At 36.4% G+C, this 24,822-nt stretch overlaps 1 protein-coding gene across 2 annotated transcripts in view; it reads right to left on the bottom strand.

The window, feature by feature from the left end:
- OPRM1 (opioid receptor mu 1) overlaps window positions 1–22,561 on the bottom strand; it is a 127,030-nt gene extending 104,469 nt beyond the window's left edge. Inside the window, exon 1 of one of the 2 annotated variants that reach the window (XM_010357559.1) lies at window positions 22,033–22,561. Coding sequence is in view for 1 of the 2 variants with exons in the window: in XM_010357557.1 (XP_010355859.1) it covers window positions 22,503–22,549 (47 nt within the window). In the remaining variant the exon portion in view is untranslated. The remainder of the gene's footprint in view (window positions 1–22,032) is intronic. The other variant, XM_010357557.1, reaches the window with a different exon arrangement.
- Between the last annotated feature and the right edge of the window lie 2,261 nt (window positions 22,562–24,822).

Genomic DNA, 24,822 nt, shown 5'->3' with positions numbered 1-24,822 from the left:
ATGTACAGGATAAAGTTAAACATCCTGACATCTAAGGTCCTTGAGGACAAACCCTTTTAGCTGCATTTCTGGATACCCACTGTTTGCTCCTAGCTCACCATGAATCCTGAACGGCTTATAATTCCCTGGATTTGTCATGCTCTTTCTTTCTTCTCTGTTTTTGCTCATTTTTTTCCTCTAGCACACAGTAGATATTTAATAAACATTTTATTTTTATTTTTATTTTCCGAGACGGAGTCTCACTCTGTCACCCAGGCTGGAGTGTAATGGCATGATCTTGGCTCACTGCAATCTCCGCCTCCCAAGTTCAATCTCCGCCTCCCAAGTTCAAGCAATTCTCCTGCCTCAGCCTTGCGAGTAGGTGGAATTATAAGTGTGCGCAACCATGCCCAGCTATCTTTTTTTTTTTTTTTTTTTTTTGTATTTTTAGTAGAGATGGGGTTTCATCATTTTGGTCAGTCTGGTGTCGAACTCCTGACCTCAAAGGATCTGCCCGCCTCGGTATCTCAAAGTGCTGGGATTACAGGCGTCAGCCACTGCACCTAGCCAATAAACATTTCTTGACTCACTGTAAGACACTGGTTCTGTTGACATTATAGACTGGTAGTTATGGAATGCTGCAGCTCCTCAGTCTTTTCTGTGGCAACTGATTGCCAGAAGAGTGGTGTAGACTCCATGGTTTGGTGTATTTTAGACATATGCAACAGAGTATCTCAGAACTTAATGACCTGTGCCAAGCAATTAATTGATAATTTTCTCTTTAAGCACTTTTAGTAAAATAATAATTTAAAATTATCCAAATAGCAATATTTCATATTAACAGTAGGACATTGCATTTTTGAAATGAGATTTACAGAGATGTGAACTACTCATAGAGCTTTTGATGAAATTAAACTATCATAGAACTTTTTTTTTTTTGATTGCTTTAAATGTAAAATCAAACTTCCATGGTAACCTTAGAATTAAGTTACACTTAGATTCTTTGTGGCTGAAATTTCTGCTTATCTTGGATTATGTAGTCTAGGCTTCATTTGCATCCATTTCCAGGTTCGTAGAGCAGTACTAATGTAACTTGTCTTTGTGTTTATCTGTTCTGTGGCTGTTTTCATGTAAGAACAATGAAAGCAATCCATGTATTTTAATGGTGTTTATCACTCTCAGTCCTTCTCACCTTCATAGCATGTTTCCTCTTTTCAGTGAGGAGATTGCCAAAATTGACATAGAACAAGGTCTATTACTCAAATTTATTCTCTAATCTGTCTGTATTTTTAGTAGAGATGGGGTTTCACCAGGTTAGTCAGTCTGGTCTTGACCAGACTGTCTTTTTTCTCTAATCTCTCTGTACTTTCCAAATCTTGTAGGGGAAAATACAAAAAAAATTTTGTACTAAAAATTAATTTGCTACTGGGAAAGTCCAGTGCATGTATTTTGTGAATATTTTCTATTATTCTGTTTTTTTAGCTTGCAATTTTACTTGTTTCCCCCTCATTTTCCTTGTAAGTGTCCAAGTGCATAGTAAGAATATTGATTAAAGTAAATTGATGCGTTGAAGTTCATTCTTAATAATACCTTACTATAAAAGGTTTAAATTCTTAAAGAGACAGATATAGTTCTGTTTTGAATCTTTAAAATTTTTCTGGGCATAAAAGAAAAGTTCTAAAATCCCCAGTCTCCCCACAATGCCTGTCTTTTTATTTTCTTAATCAAGTTTATGGACCTCAAGAGCAAAAACCAGGATTTACCCTTCTTCATAAATATGTTAAAATCTCCTCTTCTTAAATGTAAATGCACACCAAGGGGAAACTCTCAGAAGTCTATAGTATGTCAGGTATTCTACTACTTTTTAAGGAAACAGACCTGAATATAATGTACATGGGTACATGACTAAACATTTCCTGATAGGAGGCTACAGAATTATTAATGATAGCCCATTGTATTAGTCCATTTTCATGCTGCTAATAAAACATATCTGAGACTGGGTAATTATTAAAGGAAAGAGGTTTAATGGACTCACAGTTCAACATGGCTGGGGAGGCCTCAAAAAACTTAAAATCATGGCAGAAGAGGAAGCAAACATGTCCTTCTTCACATGGCAGCAGGAAGGAGATGTGTAGAGTGAACAGGAAAAAAGCCTCCTATAAAACTATCAGATCTCTACCATGAGAACAGCGTGGAGGTAACTGCCCCTATGATTCAATGAACTCCCACTGGGCCCCTCCCATGACATGTGGGGATTATGGAAGTTACAATTTAAGATGAGATTTGGGTGGGGACACAGCCAAACCATATCATCCATCATATGTCTAGAAAATCTCATCTGGAACTGTGCTTCCTTGCATATTAACATAACCTTTAATATAGCTGCAAGTGTTTAAGTCTTTATTTCTTGAGGGTAGAATTGATTTTTTTTTGAAATATTAAAGCCAAGTTTATGCATTCATTGTACTCATATTATTTTATTTGTGGTTTAAAGAAAGACATTCAGCTTTAGTGTAGGTGAATGAAATTTATTTTCAAAAAACAGGTTTATGAATTTTTTTAAAGCAATTTCAAGATTAGTTCTTAAACCAGCAAGTTTTTCCAGAAACAGATAATCTTACAAAATAACCATTTTGAAAGACTGCTTTCATTTATTCATATTCTAGAGTATTTAGTTTTTTTTAAAGGAAACATTTAATTTGTTGTCACGTCGCTGATATGCTACTTTACAAAATGTCAGTCTTATGTATATCCAAATATTTTAAGGGCAGATCAGAGTTTAAAGGGGGCAGTGTTTAATATGTGAATCTGTATTTGAGCTTAGCAAAGCCCCATGGAGACCTCTACAAGGGAAGGGCTACTGATAAGCTAGACCAAATAAGATAATAATACTGGATTTCTGGTGAAGCAAGATGGCAGAATAAAGGACTCACTAATTGTCACCCAGATAGGGACACCAATTTAACAACTATCTACACAAAAAAAACACCTCATAAGAACCAAAAATCAGGTAAGCACTCACAGCATCTATATTTTTTGTTTTTGTTTTTGTTTTTTGCTCTGTTGCCCAGCCTGGAATGCAGTGGCGCGATCTCCACTCAGGTTCATGCCATTCTCCTGCCTCAGCCTCCCAAGTAGTTGGGACCACAGGCGCCCACCATCACACCGGCTAATTTTTTGTATTTTTAGTAGAGATGGGGTTTCACCATGTTGGCCAGGATGGTCTTGATCTCCTGACCTCATGATCTGCCTGCCTCGGCCTCCCAACGTGCTGGGATTACAGGCGTGAGCCACCGTGCCCAGCCATCACCTGGTTTTAACTTCATATCACTGAAAGAGAAAGAGGCAATGAAGGGATAGGAAAAACAGTCTTGAATCACCAACACCATCTCTCCTCCATTCCCCAGCAGCAGGTGGGCAGTGCATGGAGAGTGTTTCTGTGTGCTAGGTAGAGGGAGATTGCAACATTTGTGACATATTGAACTCAGTGCTGTCCTATTATAGCAGAAAACAGAACCGGACCAAACTGTGGGGAGCATTTAATCCAGCCCTAGCCAGAGGGGCATCACTAATCCCAGTGGTCTGAACTTGAGTTCCTGCAAGCCTCACCACTGTGGGCTAAAGGGCTCTGGGGTCTTAAATCAACTCGAAAGACTATCTAGGCCACAAGGACTGCAACTTTCAGGCAAGTCCTAGTGCTGAACTTGGCCAATAGACAGTGGACTATAGGAGCATTGTGGTGGCTAAGGAAGAGCTGGCATCACTCCTCTCCTAGCCCCAGTCTGCACAGCTCACAGCTCCAAAGAGATCCCTTTCCTCCACTCTACAAGAGGAGAAGAAAGAGTGCGGGGGACTTTGTGTTGCATCTTGAATCTCAGCCACAGCAGGATATGGCCCCAGTCATTGTCGTGAGGCCCTCTTTCCAGGCCCTACCTCCTGGATAACATCTCTAGACATACCCTGGGCTAGAAGAGAACCTGCTGCCTTGAAGGGAAGAACCCAGTCCTGGAAAAATTTATCACTTGCTAATGAAGAGCCCCTGCGCCCTGAATAACTAGCAGCAATACTCGGGTACTATGTTGAGGGCCTTAAGTGAGACTGAGAACTTCATGGCTTCAAGTGAGACTCAGCAGGTTCCCAACCATAGTGACTATGGGGTAAGACTCCTTCCACTTAAGAAAAGTGGCGGGGGTGGGGAGGGAGGGGGAAGCAAAGGGGACTTTGTCTTGTACCTTAGATACCAGTTTGGCCACAGTGGGGTAGAGTACTAAGTAGGTTCATAGGGTTCTAGGACTTGGCTCTTGCGTGGCATTTCTTGGCCTGTTTTAAGTCCTTTGCTCTGAAGGGTGAGTCCCAGGAAGGTACATTCATGCCAAGCTGACTGAAGAGCCTTTGTGGCTTAAAGGAACAGCAATGGTAGTCTGGCAGCACTCCCCATGGGCCAACAGTGGCTCTGGCCACAGGATGAAGCTCCTCTGCCTTTGGAAAGAAAGGAAAAGTGGGAAGGACTGCACTTTGTGGTTTGAGTACCACCTCAGCCACAGTACAGTAGAATACCACATAGAGTTCTAAGGTTTTTGACTCTAGAACCTGGCTCTCGGACAACATCTCTGGACATGCCCAGGGCCTGAGGGGTACTTGTCACACTGAAGGGAAGGACACAGGCCTGGTTGGCTTTGCCACCTGCTGATCAAAGAGTCCCAAGTCCTTGTGTGAACATAGGCCAAAGCCAGGGAATGGTTACAGCAGGAATTGAGTAACACCCAGTGCTGTGTTGGCCTGAGGTCTGACCCAGCAGAGTCCTAGTAGTGGTGGTCTCAAGGGTTCTTGTGTCACACCACCCCCAGCTCCACGTGGTTCAGAATAGGGAGACAGACTCCATTTGTTTGGGAGGAAGTAAGAGAAAAAAACAAGAGTCTCTCCGTGGTAATTCAGATAAGTTTTCTAGATCTTGTCAAAGACCATCAAAATGGTACCTCAGTGAATGTGCAAGAACCACAGCATTACTGGGGTTGAGGCGCTTCCTAAAGCAGATACATCTTAGATTAGAACACCCAAGTTATTTTGAATATCTGGAAAGCCTTCCCAAGGTGGACAGGTACAAATACAAACCAGCCTAGGCTGAAAAGACTACAATACATACCTAATACTTCAATGCTCAAACACAGATGAACATCTACAAGTGTCAAGACAATCTGAGAAAACATGACCCCACTAAATGAACTAAATAAGCCACCAGGGACTATTCCTGGAGAAACAGAAATGTGTGACATACAGACAAATAATTTAAAATAACCATGTTGGAGAAACTGAAGCAAATTCAATGCAATGCTGAGAAGAAATTCAGAATTCTATCAGATGCATTTAACAGAGATTAAAATAATTAAAAATAATAAAACAGAAATTATAGAGATAAAAATGCAACTGACATACTGAAGAATACATCACAGTCTTTTAATAACAGAGGTGATGAAGCAGAAGAATGAATTAGTGACCTTGAAGACAGGCTATTTGAAAATATAGTCAGTGGAGACAAAATAATAAAGAATAAAAAACAATGAAACAAAGCAGCACACTCACAGGATCTAGCAAATAGCCCTCAAATGGGCAAATCTAAGAGTTATTGGCCTTAAAGAGGAAGTGGAGAATGAGGTAAGGGTAGAAAGTTTATTCAAAGGGATAATAACAGAGAACTTCCCAAACCTAGAGAAAGATAGCAATATTCAAGTATAAGATGATTATAGAACACTAAGCAAATGTAATCTAAAGAAGACTACTTCAAGCCATTTAACAATCAAACTCCCAAATGTCAAAGGTAAAGAAAGGATCGTAAAAGCAGCAATAAAAAAGAAACAAACAACATACTATTTAGCTCTAATATGTCTGGTAGGCAGACTTTTGAGTGGAAACCTTACAGGCTAGGAGAGAGTGGCATGGCATATTTAAGGTGCTGAAAGAAAAAAAAGAAAAACATTTACCCTATTTCTTCATCAAATACACTTTAAACATGAAGGAGAAATAAAGACTTTCCCAGACAAATAAAAGCTGAGTGATTTCATCAACACCAGACCTGTCCTACAAGAAATGCTAAAGGGAGTACTTCAATCAGAAAGAAAAGGACATTAATGAACAAAAAGAAATAATCTGAAGGTACAAAACTCATTGGTAATAGTAAGTACACAGAAACCCATGGAATATTACAACATTATAACTTTACTATGTAATCTAAACTTATTTTAAGTAGAAGGAATAAACAACAAACCAATACAAAAACAATAACTACAGAAACTTTCCAAGACATAGACAGTACAATAAGATGTAAATAGAAACAACAAAGTGTTAAAAAGTAGGGGGACAAAGTTAAGGTTTAAAGTTTTTGTTTTTGTTTTTACTTGTTTGTTTGTTTATGCAAAAAGTGTTAAATTGTTATCAGGTTAAAATAATGAATTACAAGATGGTATTTTCAAGCCTCATGGTAACATAACTGTCCCTCAAAATACAATGATACACTAAAAATAGAAAGCAACAAATAAAACCATATAACCAGAGGAAATTACTTTCACTGAAAGACAGATAGAATGGAAAAAAGAAGGGAGATAAGACCACAAAACAGCCAGAAAACAAATAACCAAATGGGAGGAATAATTGCTTACTTATCAATAATAACATTCAATGAAAATGGACTAAACTCTCCAATCAAAACCTAATCAGTGGCTGAGTGGATGAAAATCAAGACCCATTGATCTGTTGCCTAAAATAAACTCACTTTACCTCTAAAGATACATATACACTGACAATAAAATGATAGGAAAAGATATCCCATGTCAATGGAAACCAAAGAAGAGCAGGAGTAACTATACTTGTATCAGACAAAATAGATTTCAAGACAAAAGCTACAGGGAGAGACAAAGAAGGTTACCATATAATGATAAAGGGGTCACTTCAGCAAGCAAATATAACAATTTCAAATACATTTGCACCCAACATTGGGTACCCAGATATACAAAGCAAATATTATGAGAACTAAAGAGAAAGATAGACCCCAATACAATAATAGCTGGAGACTTCAAAAGTCATCTTTCAACATTAGACAGATCTTCCAGACAGAAAATCAACAAAGAGACCTCACATTTAATCTGCACTATAGACCAAATAGACTTAATACAGAACATTTCATGCAACAGTTATAGAATACATATTCTTCTCCTAAGCACATGAATCATTCTCAAGGATGGACCATATGTTAAGTCATACAACAAGTCTTAAAACATTCAGCAAAATTAAATATCAAGCATCTTCTCTGATCACAATGGAATAAAACTAGAAATCAATATCAAGAGGAATTTTGGAAACTGTACCAACACATGGAAGTTGAACAATATATTCCTGAATGACCAATGAGTTAATGAAGAAATTAAGAAGGAAATTGAAAAAAGTCTTGAAACAAATGACAATGTTTGTTTGAACACAACATACCAAAACCTGTGGGATATAGCCAAAGCAGTACTAAGAGGGAAGTTCGTAGCTATTAAGTGCCTACATTTAAAAATTCAAATAAGCAACCTAATAATACATCTTAAAGAATTAGAAAAGCAAAAACAAACCAAAGATAAATTAGTAGAAGAAAAGAAATAATAAAAATCATAGCAGAAATAAATGAAACTGAAATGTAAAAAAAATACAAAAGATTAACAAAACAAAAAATGAGGTTTTAAAAAGATAAACAAAATTGACAAAACTTTAACCAGACTGAGAAAAAAAGAGGGAAGATCCAAATAAATAAAAGTCAATGATGGAAAAGAAGACATTTGGACTGATACTGCAGAAATTCAAAGGATAATTAATGGCTACTATGAGCAACCATATGTCAAGAAATAGGAAAATCTAGAGGAAATTGACAAATTCTTAGACACATACAACCTACCAAGATTGAACCATGAAGAAATCCAAAACCTTAACAAACCAATAACAGGTAATGAGACAGAAGCCAGAATAAAGTTCTCCTAGTAAAGAAAAGCCCAGGACCTAGTGGCTTCACTATTGAATTTTACCAAACATTTAAAGAAGAACTAATGCCAATCCTACTAAAACTATTCTGAAAAATAGAGAAGGAGGGAATACTACCAAACTCATTCTATGAGGCCCATATTACCCTGATACCAAACATGACAAAGTCACAGCAAAGAAAGAAAACTACAAGCCAAGACCTCTGATGCATACTGATGCAAAAATTCCCATGAAAATACTAGCAACCTGAATTCAACAATATATTAAAAAGATAATTCATCATGACCAAGTGGGATTTATCCCTGGGATTCAAGGCATACACAAATCAATCAATGTGATACATTGTATCAACAGAATGAAGACCAAAAAACATATGATAATTATCAATTGATACTGAAAAAAGCATTTGATAAAATTCAATATTCCTTCATAATAAAAACCCTAAGAAAACTGAGGCTAGAAGGAACATACCTCGACATAATAAAAGCTATAATTACAAACCCCCAATTACTATCATACCAAATGGGGAAAAACTAAAAGCCTTTCCTCTAAGATCAGGAGCATGACAGAGATGCTTATTTTCACCACTGTTATTTAACAGTACTGAAAGTACTAGCTAGAGCAATCAAACAAGAGAAAGAAAGTGCATCCAAATTGGAAAAAAAGAAGTCAAATTATCCTTGTTTACAGATTATATTATCTTATATTTGGAAAACTCTAAGGATTGAACTAAAAAACAATTAGAACGCATCAACAAATTTAGTAAAGTTACACAATACAAAATTAACATACAAAAAATCAGTAGCACTTCTATTATCAATAGTGAACAATCTGAAAAAGAAATCAAGAAAGCAATTCCATTTACAATAGCCACAAGTAAAATTAAATACCTAGGAGTTAAATTAACCAAAGAAGTGACAGATGTCTATAATGAGAACTATACAAAATGTCATAAAAGAAATTTAAAAGGACACCAAAAAATTGAAAAATAATCCGTTTTCATGTATTGGAAGAATAAGTATTGTTAAAATGTCCATACTGCTGAAATCAATCTACAAATTTAATGTAATTTCCATCAAAATCCCAATGACATTCTTCACAGAAAGAGACATAATAGTCCTAAGATTTATGTGAAACCACAAAAGACCCAGAATAGCCAAAGCTCTCCAAAGCAAAAAGAACAAAACTGGAGGAATCACATTACCTGACTTCAAATTGTACTACAGAGCCAAAGCAACCAACAGTGTGGTACTGGCATAAAAACAGACACATAGACCAATGGAACAGAATAGAGAACCCAGAAACAAATCTACACACTTAGAGTGAACTTAGTTTTTTACAAAGGTGCCAAGAACATACATTGGGAGAAAGACAGTCTCTTCAATAAATAATGCTGAGAAAACTGGATATCCGTATGCAGAAAAATGAAACTAGACCCTTATCTCTCACCATATACAAAAATCAAATCAAAATTAATTAAAGACTTCAAATCCTCAAACTATGAATCTACTACCAGAAAACATTGGGGAAACTTTCAAGGATGTTTGTCTGAGCAAAAATTTATTGAGTAGTACCACACAAGCACAAGCACCCAAAGCAAAAATGGACAAATGGAATCATGTCAAGTTTAAAAACTTCTTCACAGCAAAAGAAACAATCAACAAACTGAAGAGACAACCTATAGAATGGAGAAAATATTTGCAAACTACATATCTGACAAGAGATTAATTAACAGAATGTATAGGGAGGGCAAACAACTCTATAGGGAATAAAATCTAATAATCAGATTTTTAAAATGGGCAAAAGAATTGATTAGATGTTTCTCCAAAGAAGATATGCAAATGGAAAACAGGCACACGAAAAGATCATCACTGATGATTGATGATCATCATTGATGACACCATCATTGATCATCAGAAAAATGCAAATCAAAACTACACTGAGATATCATCTCACTCCAGTTAAAATGGGTTATATCCAAAGAAGAGGCAATAACAAATGCTGGTGAGTTTGTGGAGAAAGGGAACCTTCATAAACTGTTGGTGGAAATGTAAATTAGTACAACCAGTTTGAAAGTTCCTCAAAAACCTAAAAATAGAGCTACCTCATGATCCAGCAATCCCACTGCTGGGTATGTACTCCAAAGAAAAAAAATCAGTATGCCAAAGAGATAGCAGCACTCCAATGTTTATTGCAGTACTGTTCCCAGTAGTCAAAATTTGGAAGCAACCTTAGTGTCCATGAACAGAAGAATGGATAAAGAAAATGTGGTATTTATATATATTAGAGTACTACTCAGCCATAAAAAAGAATGATACTTTCATTTACAACAACATGGATGGAACTGGAGGTCATTATGCTAAGTGAAACAAACCAGACACAGAAAGAAAAAGTTCACATGTTCTCACTTATTTGTGTGATCTAAAAATCAAAACAATTGGACTCATGGAGATAGAGAGTAGAAGGATGATTGCCAGAGGCTGGGAAGAGTAGTCAGAGGGTATGGGGGAGGTGGGGATACTCAGTGGGTTAAAAAAAAAAAAATCATTAGAAAGATTGTATAAGACCTACTATTAGCACAGGAGGGGCAAGAGCCCCCAAGGCTGTGGGAGGAGGCTGGGCCCCTGCACGGGAAAGGAGGGCAGAAGCCATGGGACGTGGAGCAGAGGGTCTTCTCTTCTTCAGGAGATTACTCTGGGATTTGAATCATCACAAGAGATTCACCAGAGGATTTTATACACTTGGCTGTGGCAGCAGACTAATTACACCACAGCACCAGGCTAAAGAAGAAAAATCACATGATCATATCAATAGATGCGGAAAATGTATCTAGCAAAACCAGCTCTCATTCATGATCAGAACTCTCAGCAAACTAGTGATAGAGGAGAGCTTACTCAACTTGATAATGAACATGTACAAAAATCTTTCAGCTAACATCATATTTAATGGTAAGACATTGAAGCTTTCCCACTAAGATAAGGAGCAAGGCAAGGACATCTCCTTTCACCAACACTTTTCAACATCATATTTATTGGAAGTCCTAGCTAATGCAATAAGACAAGAAAAGGAAGTAAAAAGTATACAGATTGGGAAGAAGAAAATAGAACTGCCTTTGTCTGCAGATGACATGATTATCTATGTAGAAAATCTGAAAGAATTAGCCAAAAAACAAAGCAAAACAAAACAAACAACAACAACAACAAAACTCTCCTGGAGCTAATAAGCAATTATTAACAAGGTAGCAAAATTAGGTTGATATGCAAAAGTTAATTGCTTTCCTATATGCTAGCAACAAACAAATGGGATTTGAAATTAAAAACAAAATCCTATTTACAATATTACCCCCAAGCTAAGTACTTAGGCATAAAACTAACAAAAATATATAAGACCTTTGTGAGGAATTCATAAAACTCTGACGAAGAAATAAAAAACTAAATAAATAGAGAGAGATTCCATGTCTATGGATGGGAAGACTCAATATTATGAAGACATCACTTCATCCCAACTTGATGCATAGATCCAAGGCAGACCCAATCAAAATCCCAGAAAATAATTTCCTGAATATCAACAAACTGATGCTTAAGTTTATAAGGACAGGCAAAAGAGCCAGTATAGCAAACATAATATTGAAGAAGCACAAAGTTGGAGGACTGTCACTATCCAACTTCAAGACTTACTATAAAGCTACAGTAATAAAGACAGTGTGGTATTTGCCAAAGAATAGAAAAATAGATCAATGGAACAGAAAAATAGATAAATGGAACAGAGCACAGGTATAGACCTGTATAAATACTATCAACTGATTTTTTGATAAAGGAGCAAAGGGAATACAATGGAGAAAAGATAAGTTTTCAACAAATGGTGTTGAACAATGGGATGTTCACACTCAAAAAGATGAATCTAGACATAGACCTTAAACTCTTCACAAAAATCAGCTCAAAATGGATTATAGACTGAGATGTAAAATGCTAAAGTATAAAACTCCTAGAATACATTGTAGAAGAAAATCTAGATGATCTTGGGTTTGAGCTGAATATTTTGGATCCAACACCAAAGGCATGATTGATGAAGGAAATAATTGATAAGCAGTACTTCATTAAATTAAAAACATTTACTCTTGTGAAAGCACTGTCAAGAGAATGAAGTGACAAGCCACAGATGGGGAGAAAGTATTTGCAAAATGCTTTTGATAAAGGACTGGTGTCCAAAGTACTCTACAAACTTACCAAAGAAGACACACGCCAGGCAAATAAGCATAGGAAACAGTTTTCAACATTGTATGCCACTAGTCAATTGTAAATTAAAACGAGATACCACTACATACATATGAGAATGGCTCAAATGCAAAACATGAACAACACCAAATGCTGGGACAGCAAGAACTCTCATTCATTGCTGCTGGGAATGCATAATGGTAGAGCCATTCACAGTGCCAATCATAATCCAAAAGACAAAATCCCAAATGCCATAATCTCAAATGCCTATAAACTGTTCAGTTGTGTTTTTATATTTCTCAAACAAACCTTCTTTGCAAATGCAAGTAAATGTCTTTAAAAATTTTTTTAAAATTATCTTTCCAGAATTATATTGTGATTTTGATCTATCAGTATTGGAATTTTGGGAATTTTAGACATTAGAGATTTTGATATTTTGGGATTTCAACATTTGATATTACAGCATTTAGAATGGCATCTTTCAGGAGTATGGCCCAAACCCCAGTCGCTGTAGAAAACAGTTTGACAATTTCTTAAAAAAACTAAACACCCAGCCACTATTGAAAACAGTTTGGCAATTTCTTAAAAAACTAAACATATTTTTGCCATACAATCCCATAATCATGTTCCTTGGTATTCACTCAGATGAGTTGAAAAGTTGTGTCTGTATAAAACCTGCATACAGATGTTTATAGCAGCTTTATTCATAATTGTCAAAATTGGAAGCAACCAAATTGTCTCTCAGTAGGTGAATGGATAAACTGTAGTACATCCAGGTATTTTTCAAGGGTAAAAAGAAATAAACTATCGGCTGGATGTGGTGGCTCACGCCTATAATCTCAGCAGTTTGGGAGGCTGAGGTGGATGGATCACTTGCTCCCAAGAGTTTGAGACCACCCTGGTCAACATGGTGAAAACCCATCCTACAAGAAATACAAAAAGTAGCAAAGCATGGTGGCATGTGTCTGCAGTCCCAGCTACTTGAGGGACTGAGATGGGAGGATTGCTTGAGCCCAGAAAGGAGAGGCTGCAGTGAGCCATGTTTGTGCCTGGGCAACAGAGAGAGACCCTGTTTAAAAAAAAAAGAAAAAAGAAAGAAAGAAAAAGAAACCATCAAGCTGTGAAAAGACCTAGAGAAACCTTAAATGCGCATTTCTAAGTGAAATGAACCAATCTGAAAAAGCTATGTACTCTATGACTTCAACCATATGACATTCTGGAAAAAACTAAACTATGGAGACAGGGGAAAGGTCAATGGTCGTGAGAGATTGGAGGGAGGGAGGAAAAAATGGGAAGAGTGTACAAATTTTTAGGGCAGTGAAACTATTCCATATGGTACTATAATGGTGAATGCATGTCCTTATATGTTTGTCAAAACCCATAGAATGTACAACACAAAAGTGAACACTAATGTAAACTATGGACCTTGGGTGATAATAACATGTCAATATAGGTTAGTTGATTGTAATAAAGGCAAGAGGTGTTAAATGTGGGGAGGCTGTGTGTGTGTGTGTGTGTGTGTGTGTGAGGGAGCAAAGGTCATATGGAAATTCTCTGCACTTTCTGCTCTATTTTGCCGTGAACTTAAAACTGCTCTAAAAAATAAAGTTCATTTTTTAAAAAAGCATGCTATCTGTAAGCCCCCTACAAAAGATAGCACAACAGGGTGACTACAGTCAATAATAATTTAAGTGTTCATTTTAAAATTACTAAAATAATGTAATTGGATTGCTCATAATGCAAAAGATAAAGGCGCGAGAGGTTGGGAGCTCCATTTGGCATGATGTGATTATTACACATTGCATGTGTGTATCAAAACATACCATGTACCCTATAAGTATGTACACCTACTAGGCACCCATCAAACTAAAATTAAAAAATTAAAAAACTGGTAATATTATTAAGACATTTGTGATATAAGAAAAAACAAAATTTGTGGGAGAGAAATTATGTGTTCAGAAAGAGAAGATATTAAGAGGTTGGAGTGAGGTTCCTGGAAAATAGTCTAATGTTGGATATAAGGAAGGTGGGCCTTGAACCCAAGTAGAACACATTTTGTTTAAAAAGCACACACTTTGTTTTTCCGTGTAAAACATGAAGAGAAAGGTTACCCTGGGTCAGGGGATAGTAGTATTTTCAGGGGCTGAGTCTTCATTCCTGAACCTGCAGTTTGGATAGGAGAATGACATTGTGATTAGAAAAGAGTGTCAAATATTTTCTCTTGGGGCAACATCACAAGACTTCATCTGTTTTTATTATTTACTAGGACAATAATCGGTTTTGGTTTCTCACATTTTTGATATGCAGGGCCAGAAAAGACAAAAGAAAGGAATTAATGGGGCACAATAGAAAGTGAGAAAGAATTTGGAACCCAGGGATGTGTATTTTCTTCCTTTTGTTTGTTTGTTTGTTTTTGAGACAGAGCCACGCTCTGTCACCCAGGATGGAGTGCAGTGGACTGATCTCAGCTCACTGTAACCTCTGCCTCCTGGGTTCAAGTGATTCTCGTTCCTCAGCCTCCCGAATAGCTGGAATTACAGGTGTGAGCCACCACGCCTGTCTAATTTTTTGTATTTTTAGAAGATACGGGGTTTCACCATGTTGGCCAGGCTGCTCTCAAACTCCTGACCTCAAGAGATCCATCCGCCTCGGTCTCCCAAAGTGCTGGAATTACAGGTGTGAACAATTGTGCCTGGTCCCCAAGAATATATTCTTGGGAGAAAAAAAAATCTCTTTGTTTATACCTGAGTGCCCGCAGCTTCATGTTAAACAAAAGTCAGAAGACTTTAGTGAATCTTTTGTCTGTGGTTTCCCTGGGGAATGCTGTAAATACCTACATTACTCTACATGGTGAAGAGTTCAGTGCCTCACACTTGGTGTGTAATCATGAATACATGCTGTTTGATTGATTGATTGAACAGTTGGCTTAATTGACTAGGTGGTTTGAGTGGGTAGATGGTAAGGATACAGCACAGTTATATAGCAACATATCACTTCCACTTAAATGGTCTTGTTTGTTGTTTTTGTTGAGCAGGAATTATTTTATTTCAATTTTTCTAATTCAGAAGCTGATGCTCAAATCATTCCAAAAACTTAACCATGGTCACCTGTATGAAAAATAGCAGAATGGGAAATCGAGGAAGTTAAGTGCTGGGGAGGCTTTATGGCTCCTTCAGACTTCTTCCCTTTATCCCTTCTCATAACTTATGGGTAAATTTTCTTGACTGTCTGCCAGACACTGTATTGGGTACTTTCCTTGAATAACCACATGAGATAGGTTCTGTCCTAAGTCTCTGTATGCAGGTACATGAACTAGGCTCTGTGGAAGATGGAGTGAATGCCTTGGGAGACTTTCCTCTTTAGCCATGGCAGTCTGCCCTGATCTCATGTACACCTGTGCCCCAGTGCCATTAAAAGCCTACGAGAGATTCTGTCCATCATAAATACCTGGATTAAGACACATGACAAAATGCACTGTGACCGTATAAAATCTCAGGTAGATTTTTGGCTGTGACAAATGAATAATACTCGCCCATTCATTTACTTAACAGATATTTATTGGGCATCACCTATTGGTCAGGCACTGGTACCAAATACTTAGTTAAAAGAGTAAAAACACAAAATCCCTGGTTTAATGGAGCTTACATTGCAGAGGGAGGAAAGAAAGATGGAGTATGAGAAGGAAGAGGAAGAGAGAGGGAGAGAGGAAGAAATTAGTTTCATGTAATGTCAGATGGTGATAAGTGCTAGGGAGATAAACAAGTCAATTTTGTGTCAGAATCAGCTTGATAGCCCAATGAAAAAGTAAGCTAAGAAGTAAACGGAGATATTTGTATTTGATTACATAAACAGGATCATATCGATTAAAGGAATAAATCCCAATCATTATTTCTGGATACAATCCGTAACCATTGTGGGTTTTTTCTGTTTGTTTTCAAAGAACTTTTTTTCTGTTTATTTGGCTGGTGACCTGATTTCCAATTGAGAAACTCTCCACCAGACTCCATCTCTTTCTGCTGTATACTAGAGCTCCCATCACAGTGAAAAATACAGTCCACACGTGTGTGTTTTCACACATGCCAAAATAGCTGTTGTGTATTCCTAACTTTAGAAAATAACTTAATGCCATATTACAAAAGTTGAATTAGAATTCCTAAACTTGAAAATAACTTTCAGCATAAGTTCTTCAAATTCACTTCTAAAAATTACAGTGTCGCAATATGTTTTATCAGCAATTTAAATTCTTATCAGAGTCAGGTATACAAAGTAAAGTACCTTCTAAAGAAGTTTGGTTACTCTTTACTCACTGCCTTTTCCCCTTCTTCCCTCATTTAAAGGTAATTTAAAAATTTTGGTTTCTCCATAAATTGTTACCATAAACAGATATGTATATGTATTAACAGTATTTTCTCTTCTATCCTTAGGTAATTGTTGTCATACTATACAATTTTATCTCCTCCCTGCTTTCTTATGCTTTTTGTGTGTAATTTTATAACCTGCTACTTTAATATAGTTTCCCCTGATAGTACATAATGACCTGCAGAGATATATTTCACTGCTTTTTATAATTGTAAACAATTTGCGTGTGTGTTTGGCATTACCATACTTTATTCAACCAGTACCTTATTAATGAACATTTGAGTTATTCTCTGACATTTGCTGTTCTAAACAGGAGTACAGTGAATTGCCCTGTGCATTTTGGATTTTTGCCAGTGTATTTTTGAGGTAGATTCCTAGAGTTACTGCTGCATCAAAGGATACATGCATATGTAATTTTGCTGGATATTATTAACTTTCTTTCCTTGGACATTGTACATTTTGCAACTCTACAAGAAATATATATGAGTGTCTGATTCTTCATGAATTTGACAACAGAGTATGATTTCAACCTTGTGGATTTGTGCCGATCTAGTAGGTGAGAAATGATATCTCCATGTAATTTTAATTGCATTTCTCTTATCAGTGAGGTTGACTATCTCTTAGAGTTAAGAGCCATTTGCTTTTTTGTGAGATCTCTTTAATTTTCTATCCCATTTAAAAATAGGGCTATTAGTCTGTTTTTTCTTTATTTTAGAAGATCTTTATATATCAGAGATATAGCAGTTAGCTATTTTTTTCAGTGTGCCATTTGTCTTTATTTGCTTATGATTTTGTCATACCAAAAATATATTTTTATTTTATGTACTCATATTCCTCAATTTTTTCCTGTATTACTTCTGGACTTTGTTGTGGCAGTTTCCCCACTCTCAGATTATAGAATTTACTCATGTTAACTTCTAGTACTACAGTGTTTAATTTTTTAGAATTTACTTTTTGATCCCTTCAGAATTTATTCTCATGTACGATGTAAGAGACTGATCTAATTTTTGTCTTTTTCCATATGAATATCCAATTATCTCAATTCAGTTTACTAAAAAGTTCATCTTTTCAGCTTAGACTTGAGATTCCATCTTTATTGTATCCTATATTTGTATCCTATATTTTCTATGTATGTATGTGTAGGTAACCAAGTTGATTTCTGAATTTTTAAATTTTGTTCCATTAGTCTCTCTGTCTTGTTACATAACACATTCTACACCGTTATGAGACTTTTAGTGGATTTTAATAACAAGACTAGCCACTCTCTCCATATGTTTGCTTTTTTTTTCCTAAATGAACTTTATAATTAACTTCTCAAGCTCTAGAAAAGAAAAATCTGGGTTTTCAATGGTCTCACAATAAATTTCAAAATTACCTGAGGGATAACTGATCTCCTCATAAGGTTGCTTCTTCCTAAGTATGTGGCATATCTTTTCATTTGTTTAAGTTTACTTTTGTGTCTTTGAAGAGGGTTTTCTAGATTTCCTCTAGTGATGTGAACATTTCTTGCTAAAATTTAGACTAGATATTTTATATTGTTATACATTTTGGCTATATCAAATATGGTCTTCTTTCCCATTGTATCTTCAATTTAATTACATGTGCATATAGGATATTGCTTTTGGCAGGCTTACTTTTTATACTCTATGCCTTATTCAATTCTCTTATTGTTTAAGGCACATTTTTTATTCTGGAGAATTTTAACTTCATTTTTGCATGGGGCTACATATCTTAAATTATAGTAATGGGAAAATTACTTCACTTTAAAATTCAAAACCCCGTAGACCTTTTAGAAATGCATATACCACATAAATGAAAGGATGTCTGTGCTCATTGGGCCCAGCAGTAATGTATTCAAGGACATAGCTTCTGGTGAAATCTCTGCTTAGCTGGGCTTTTTTTCTAAATTCAGCATAAGCAAATTTTAAATCACCTTACCTTCAATCGTCATTAAATTTCCCTTAAGGTACCAGGTATGTAGTTTTGTATATATGAACCTGCACGTCGAATTTATCAATTCCTCTCATTGTCTGTGTCTCTTAATATTCTTTTTTTTTTTATGACAACCAGCAGCCTGCTCAACTTTTTTGTCCATGGTAGGAAATCTCTTAAATATAAGGTTATGTTTTTCCTTCCCTCATAATCTTTAATTGGCTTCTCATCTTACTTAGAGTAAAATCAAATTTCTTCGAATGGCCTGACAGGCCCTACAAGATTTGTGTCCCACCTCACTCCTCCGCCACCTCTGTGACCTCATTTCTACCACACTTCCCTCATTTCTTCCATACTGCCTTATGGCGTCTGCACTTGAAATATTTATTCCAGATATTTCTGTGGCTCACTTATTGACCTCCTTAAGGTGTCTTATCAGTTAGATCAAATAGATCAGTAACCTCTTTCCTGACCTCTCCTTTAAAGTAGCATCCACGCCATGGTAGATGCATCACTGGCCCCATTTCTTACCCTTCCTTGTCTCTATATCCTTTACTATCTGACTCTCCAGTTCCTTCTCTCAATGGGTAGGATGACCTGCCCTGTTCTTTGACTCTAGGATCAACAATATGACTTTCTTTCCCCGAGGATAGAATGAGCTGGAAGTGACAGTGTGCTAGTGCAAGTCTAGGTCTCAAGAAGCCTTGGCTGTTTCCACGTGTCCTCCCACCCCTTCCAAAGCCTGATAACCTGCTCAGACTAACATGCTGGAGATGGAGACACATGCTGGTTTCTCCAGTTACCTTAGCCAGAGTCAGCTTTGATCACCCTTCAGTCAGCCAACCCCCGCCAACATCAGCATAGTTGACAGATCTCAGACACATGAGCAATAAACACATATTGCTGAAATGTGACAATTTTGTGGCAATAGTCAACTAATGGACACACTATTGATACTTTATTTTACTAAGCTTTATTAAACATTTACCATTATTCAACCTACTAAATTTTACTTATGTGTTTATTATTTTCTACTCTTTGACGTTAACTCCATGAAGGCAGAAAATTTTGTCCAATATGAAATTGGTTCCCCATAAACATTTGTTGGATGAATAAATTCACAAATTATTTCTGTAACTTTTGCCAGCATGCATTGATTATTTCAGGTACTTGAATGGCATTGCTTATAGAATTTCTCAGTTTATTTTCTCTCTCACACAGGAAAATTTAAATGACTAAAATGTAATGAACATAGCTATTTATAAGCTCTTCTTAGAATTTCACATACTAGTTTTTGAAAGTTTCCTGGCTGTAACTGGTTGATATTCTATGCATCACATCCTTCATTGTTATTGTTCTCTCTTGATTACTGGATAAATTTAAAAAGCAGGAATCAAAATGTTTGAGGCTCAAGGCTAATGTCCACTTGAAAACACTCTTCTTCTTTTTGGCAGGCCTAAATCATCAAGGATATGATGCAATAAACATTATGAAACAAATTCATTCATATGCTATTTGTGTCCTCCCAACCCCCACCAATCAAATTCATATGTTGAAACCCTATTCCTCAATATGATGGCATTTGGAGATGAAGCCTTTGGCAGGTGGTTGGGTCATGAGGGTGGAGCTCTTGTGATGGGATGAATGTCCTTATGAGAAGAGACACAAGAGGGCTTTCTTCCTCTCTCCCTGCTGTCTGCCATGTGAAGACACAGCAAAAGATGGCTATCTACAAACCAGGGAGAAGGCACTAGCCAGAAATTGTTCTTGGACTTCCCAGGCTCCAGAACTTTGAGAAATAAATTTCTGTTGTTTAAATCACCAGTCTATGGTATTCCATTATAGCAGCCCAAACTGATTGAGACACTTACATTTTATTCATTTTTGGAAAATATGTCACAGACTCTATTTTAACTTTTGAACATTGCTGAAAATTAATACATTTAAAGACAGAAAAAAATAATTGATGAAAATATAATAGAAACAGAAATTGTGAGCAAAACTCTACCTTTGAGTTTAAGACTCAAGGCTGGGCACTATTGGCTACTTTAATCCTTTGGAGAGCTAATACCTAAGAGGGCTTGGAAAACAGAATGACACTATAAAGGCCACTGTTTTGCCCAAACTGGGAACTATAAAAATTTGTATTTTCAGCTTAAGTGTGCCCAATAGATCTAAAGGAAGGAAATACACATATCTATTCATGATCCAGAACAAAAGTTGATGATCCATTTACTGCTACTTTCTGAGGAGTAAAAATTCTTAATAATTTAAACATTGTGGAAAGTTTCTATTATGACAGTGATTAAATAACTAATGCTTATTTCTACTGAGCTTTAGTTGCTTGAGATTATTTCAGAAATGTGTCAACTATTAAAACACAGCTATTAAAAATCAGAGCTTGTTACATTTCTATTATTTAGCCCATAGTTAGGTCCAAACCTTTTGTTCAGTCCAAACCTTTTGCTGAAGCAATGATTGTAAATACTCAATTCCATTGGTGTTATTGATTTGGTCTCATCACATAACTGCTAAAAATGCAATTAAGGCAGATATTTCAGTTTTAACATTTGGAAGTGGAAGTCCAATAAACTATTTAGTTGATAGTTGAAGTATTGCTTGAATTGCTTGGAAAGTAGACTCACCTCGACTCTCAGAGTATCACCCTTTCTAGTACTGAATGAATCATTTTTCATATTGAAAGTTAAATCCAAGTTCTCTGAAAACATTGATGTGACATAATTTCAATAGTACCATCTGTATTAGTTGTCCATCTGTGAAATAAATAAATAAATGGGCCTATATTGTGCTCATACTAGTGTCTGTCAAAGATGATTTCTTTTTGAAAAGAGGAAAGGTTCTAAAATGGTCTACACAAAAATATAGGAGAAAACTGACATCATTTTAAAAGTTGTGGTCAGAATAACTTTTACTTTTTCTTGAATATTCATGCAATTGAAAAATATGTATTTTTTCAATTAAAATTACCTGGGCTTAAATTCTTTGTATGTATGAGCATTGTGTGAATACACACTCACATAGGTGTACAAAGATAATTATGCAGTCTTGAGGCAGTTTATATTTATACCAAAAAATACCACTCTTGTGAAACTTTTTAATCTGTCAAAGCTTTTCTTCTCTTTGCTATTGGCAGATGTTTGTAAATATTTAATTTCCTTAGCTGGGAGTCCTATATTTCTCTGTAAGTCGTCCAAGCTGCCAACACCGATAAAGTTAAGAAGTCACCATAGGAACTCTGAAATCATTTCTATAAAACTATAATTTGGCATAAATATCACTTACTCCATGGCCACTCTGAGAAAACACAGACATGCACACACACACACTTTATCATTTAACCCACACAATTGTTAACCACTATTTTTGTGCTTGGTAGTCCTCATTTCCTGCTCTTACATCACAGGGACAAGGTAGAATGTACAGCATTTAAGAGACGAGTGTCAAGTAGCCCTTACTCCTGCTCTTCCAGCAAATGCAATGAAAATGATTTCTTCAACAAAATAAATGAACTGTACCCTACCCTGGACCATGCTATTTCAGCATTGTGCCTTGGGCTGCTTCTCCTGCCACAATGCGAGAGGATATCAGAGTTCTGTGCTCCAGGTTTCCAGGAAACGTTCTGATGGGATGTAAGGGCTGGTCCTTCTCATCGAATTAGATTTATTGCATGTAGCAACCACAAGACTAAGGGGCTGCAATTACAGGAAAAGCAGGAGCCCTTTTCTGTCATCTCAGAGCAGCCCAGTTCTGCACATCCACTTGACCGAATTCTCTTGTTTGTAGGAGGAAGGGGCACTTTGTGCAGGCAAAGTCACACACTGAATTCAGACCACACACTGAATTCAGAAGCCTGTCTGACCCAGCTGCTTTTTCTTGCTTGCTTTCCTATCTTCCTGTGAGTTTTCAGGATGCAAACTTAGTGCAGGCATACAATATTGTGACAGATCACACTTCCTTTGAGCTCGAAGGAGTATTTTCCTCCAAATGAACCTGGAGGGCTTCCCAGCTTTGGTGCTGATGGATTTAGTCCTCGTCATTTTCTCTACAGGAAGGCAAATAAAGAGTTATTGGTGGGAAGGAAATCTTGAACAACAAGAAAATACATATGCAGTGATGAGCCAAAGACAATTTTGTTTTTGGATGAGATGATTTTGAAATTAAAATTCTAGTTGCCTCTATTCAGATATAAGATCAAACTGGTTTACGGTGATTTGACTGAGAAACATCTCTGCTCACTAAAGTAACTAGTAATACTCTATTAAAGGGGTGACCTTTCCAAATAGAGAGAGACCATTTTTTTCTCAAGAGAAGATAATATACTAACACTTGTCATTTATGAAGGTCTATGGTCCAGGCACTGTTTAAATTCATTTAATCTCCATAACAATGCCATGTAGTAAGCATTTTCCTTATCCTCATTGTATAGGTTGGAAACCGGAATAGAATATAAAAACAACTTGCACAAGTTTGCAGAGTTAGTATGAAGTAAAATTGAGTATCAGTTGGGTAGTCTGCTTCCTAGCTTATGTTTCTACCCGTTTTCCTCTACTGTTGCTCATTACAATTTATCTTCAGCATTGGCTTTGATGATGGACAAGCTGGCCGTTGACCCTGGATCTGACACTTCCCAGCTAACTTCCACAAATCTGTTTCCTCATCTGTCAATTTGAGATAAGAGAGTCAACCTCACTGTGTTTAGAAAGAATGAATAGAATATGCTTGGCGCATTTACTTGGGTGGAAACTGTTAAATCAAAAGTTAGTTCCTTTACTTAAACTTTATATGTTGTCAAATTAAATACCAGAACAAGTTTCTTGGCTGCCTCCTTGCAGTGAGATGCCCTCCCTATTCCCTCATCTAAGTTTATTTGTCTGTCCTTCATTTATCCGTATGTCTCTCACATGTGGGAGAAGAATTAAATAATTTTCATATTTGCTGAAAATATCCTGCAAGTTTGGCTGGATTTTTTTTTTTTTTCAGTGAAATTATAAGATAACCTCATTTTGAAGTGACATCTGGAGTCAAATTCTCTGCTTTTGTTCTGGTAGTGCTTGGTTTTATATAGACAGTGAGAAAATGTTTCATAGTGACCTACATGACAGGAATTACAGCAATTGTATAAGAATCTGTATCACAAACCATCATTTCTTGTTAAATAGAAAGGATATTTTATTCAGGGTTTGTTTTGGTGAAAAACGTGAGAAAATATATGTAAGCACATTAGAAAACCACCTATATTTGTAAATCCCCTGCTTCATCCCATGTCTCCTTCTATTGACCACTTCATGTATTTCCTTCAAACTCATTTCTTCCAGGTTGTCATTCATTCAATCTCAATTTCCTCACTTCCAATCACTTTTCAACCTATTTAACCTAGCTTTCACTTTCATTGTTTCATAGAAATGGTGCTTGACAAGATCACTCTCGACTTTTATTCTGATAAAACTAATTGACCCAGCTCTTTCCTTGACCTACTCATTTTCTCTTTCTTTTCTTTAATTTTTGTGGGCACATAGTAGGTGTATATATTTATGGGGTATATGAGATACTTTGATACATGTAATGTGTAATAATCACATCGTGGTAAATGATGTATCCATTGCCACAAGCATTTATCCTTTGTGTTACAAACCATCAAATTATATTCTTTTAGTTATTTTAAAATGTACAATTAAATTATTGACTATAGTCATTCCATTGTGCTATCAAGTACTAGGTTTTATTCATTCTATGTTTTGTACCCATTAACCGTCTCCACTTCCCCCTACCCACCCCCCACTAACCTTCCCATCCTGTGGTGATCATCCTTCTATTCTTTATCCCCATGAATTCAATGATTTTAATTTTTAGCTCCCACAAATATGGAAGAATCTGCGAAGTTTGTCTTTCTGTGTCTGGCTTATTTCATTTAGCATAATGACATCCAGTTGCATCCATAGTGTTGAAAATGACAAGACGTTATTATTTTTTATGGCTGAATAGTACTCCACTGTGTGCATATACCACATTTTCTTTATCCATTCATCTGATGATGGACACTTAGGTTGCTTCCAAATCTTGGCTACTGTGAACAGTGCCGCAATAAACACTGGAGTGCTGATATCCCTTAGATATCCTGATTTCCTTCCTTTTGGGTACATATCCAGCAATGTGATTGCTGGATTGTATGGTAGCTCTATTTTTAGTTATTTGAGGAATCTCCAAACTGTCCTTCACAGTGGTTAAACTAATTTACTTTCCTACCAACAGCATATGAGAATTTCCTTTTCTCCATATCCTCGTCAACATTTGTTATTGCCCGTCTTTTGGA

This window comes from Rhinopithecus roxellana, chromosome 4 (genome assembly GCF_007565055.1).
Source record: "Rhinopithecus roxellana isolate Shanxi Qingling chromosome 4, ASM756505v1, whole genome shotgun sequence".
Lineage (NCBI taxonomy): Eukaryota > Metazoa > Chordata > Mammalia > Primates > Cercopithecidae > Rhinopithecus > Rhinopithecus roxellana.
Note: the sequence above shows the minus strand (reverse complement) of the source record. Positions and strands in the feature narration are given on the sequence as shown.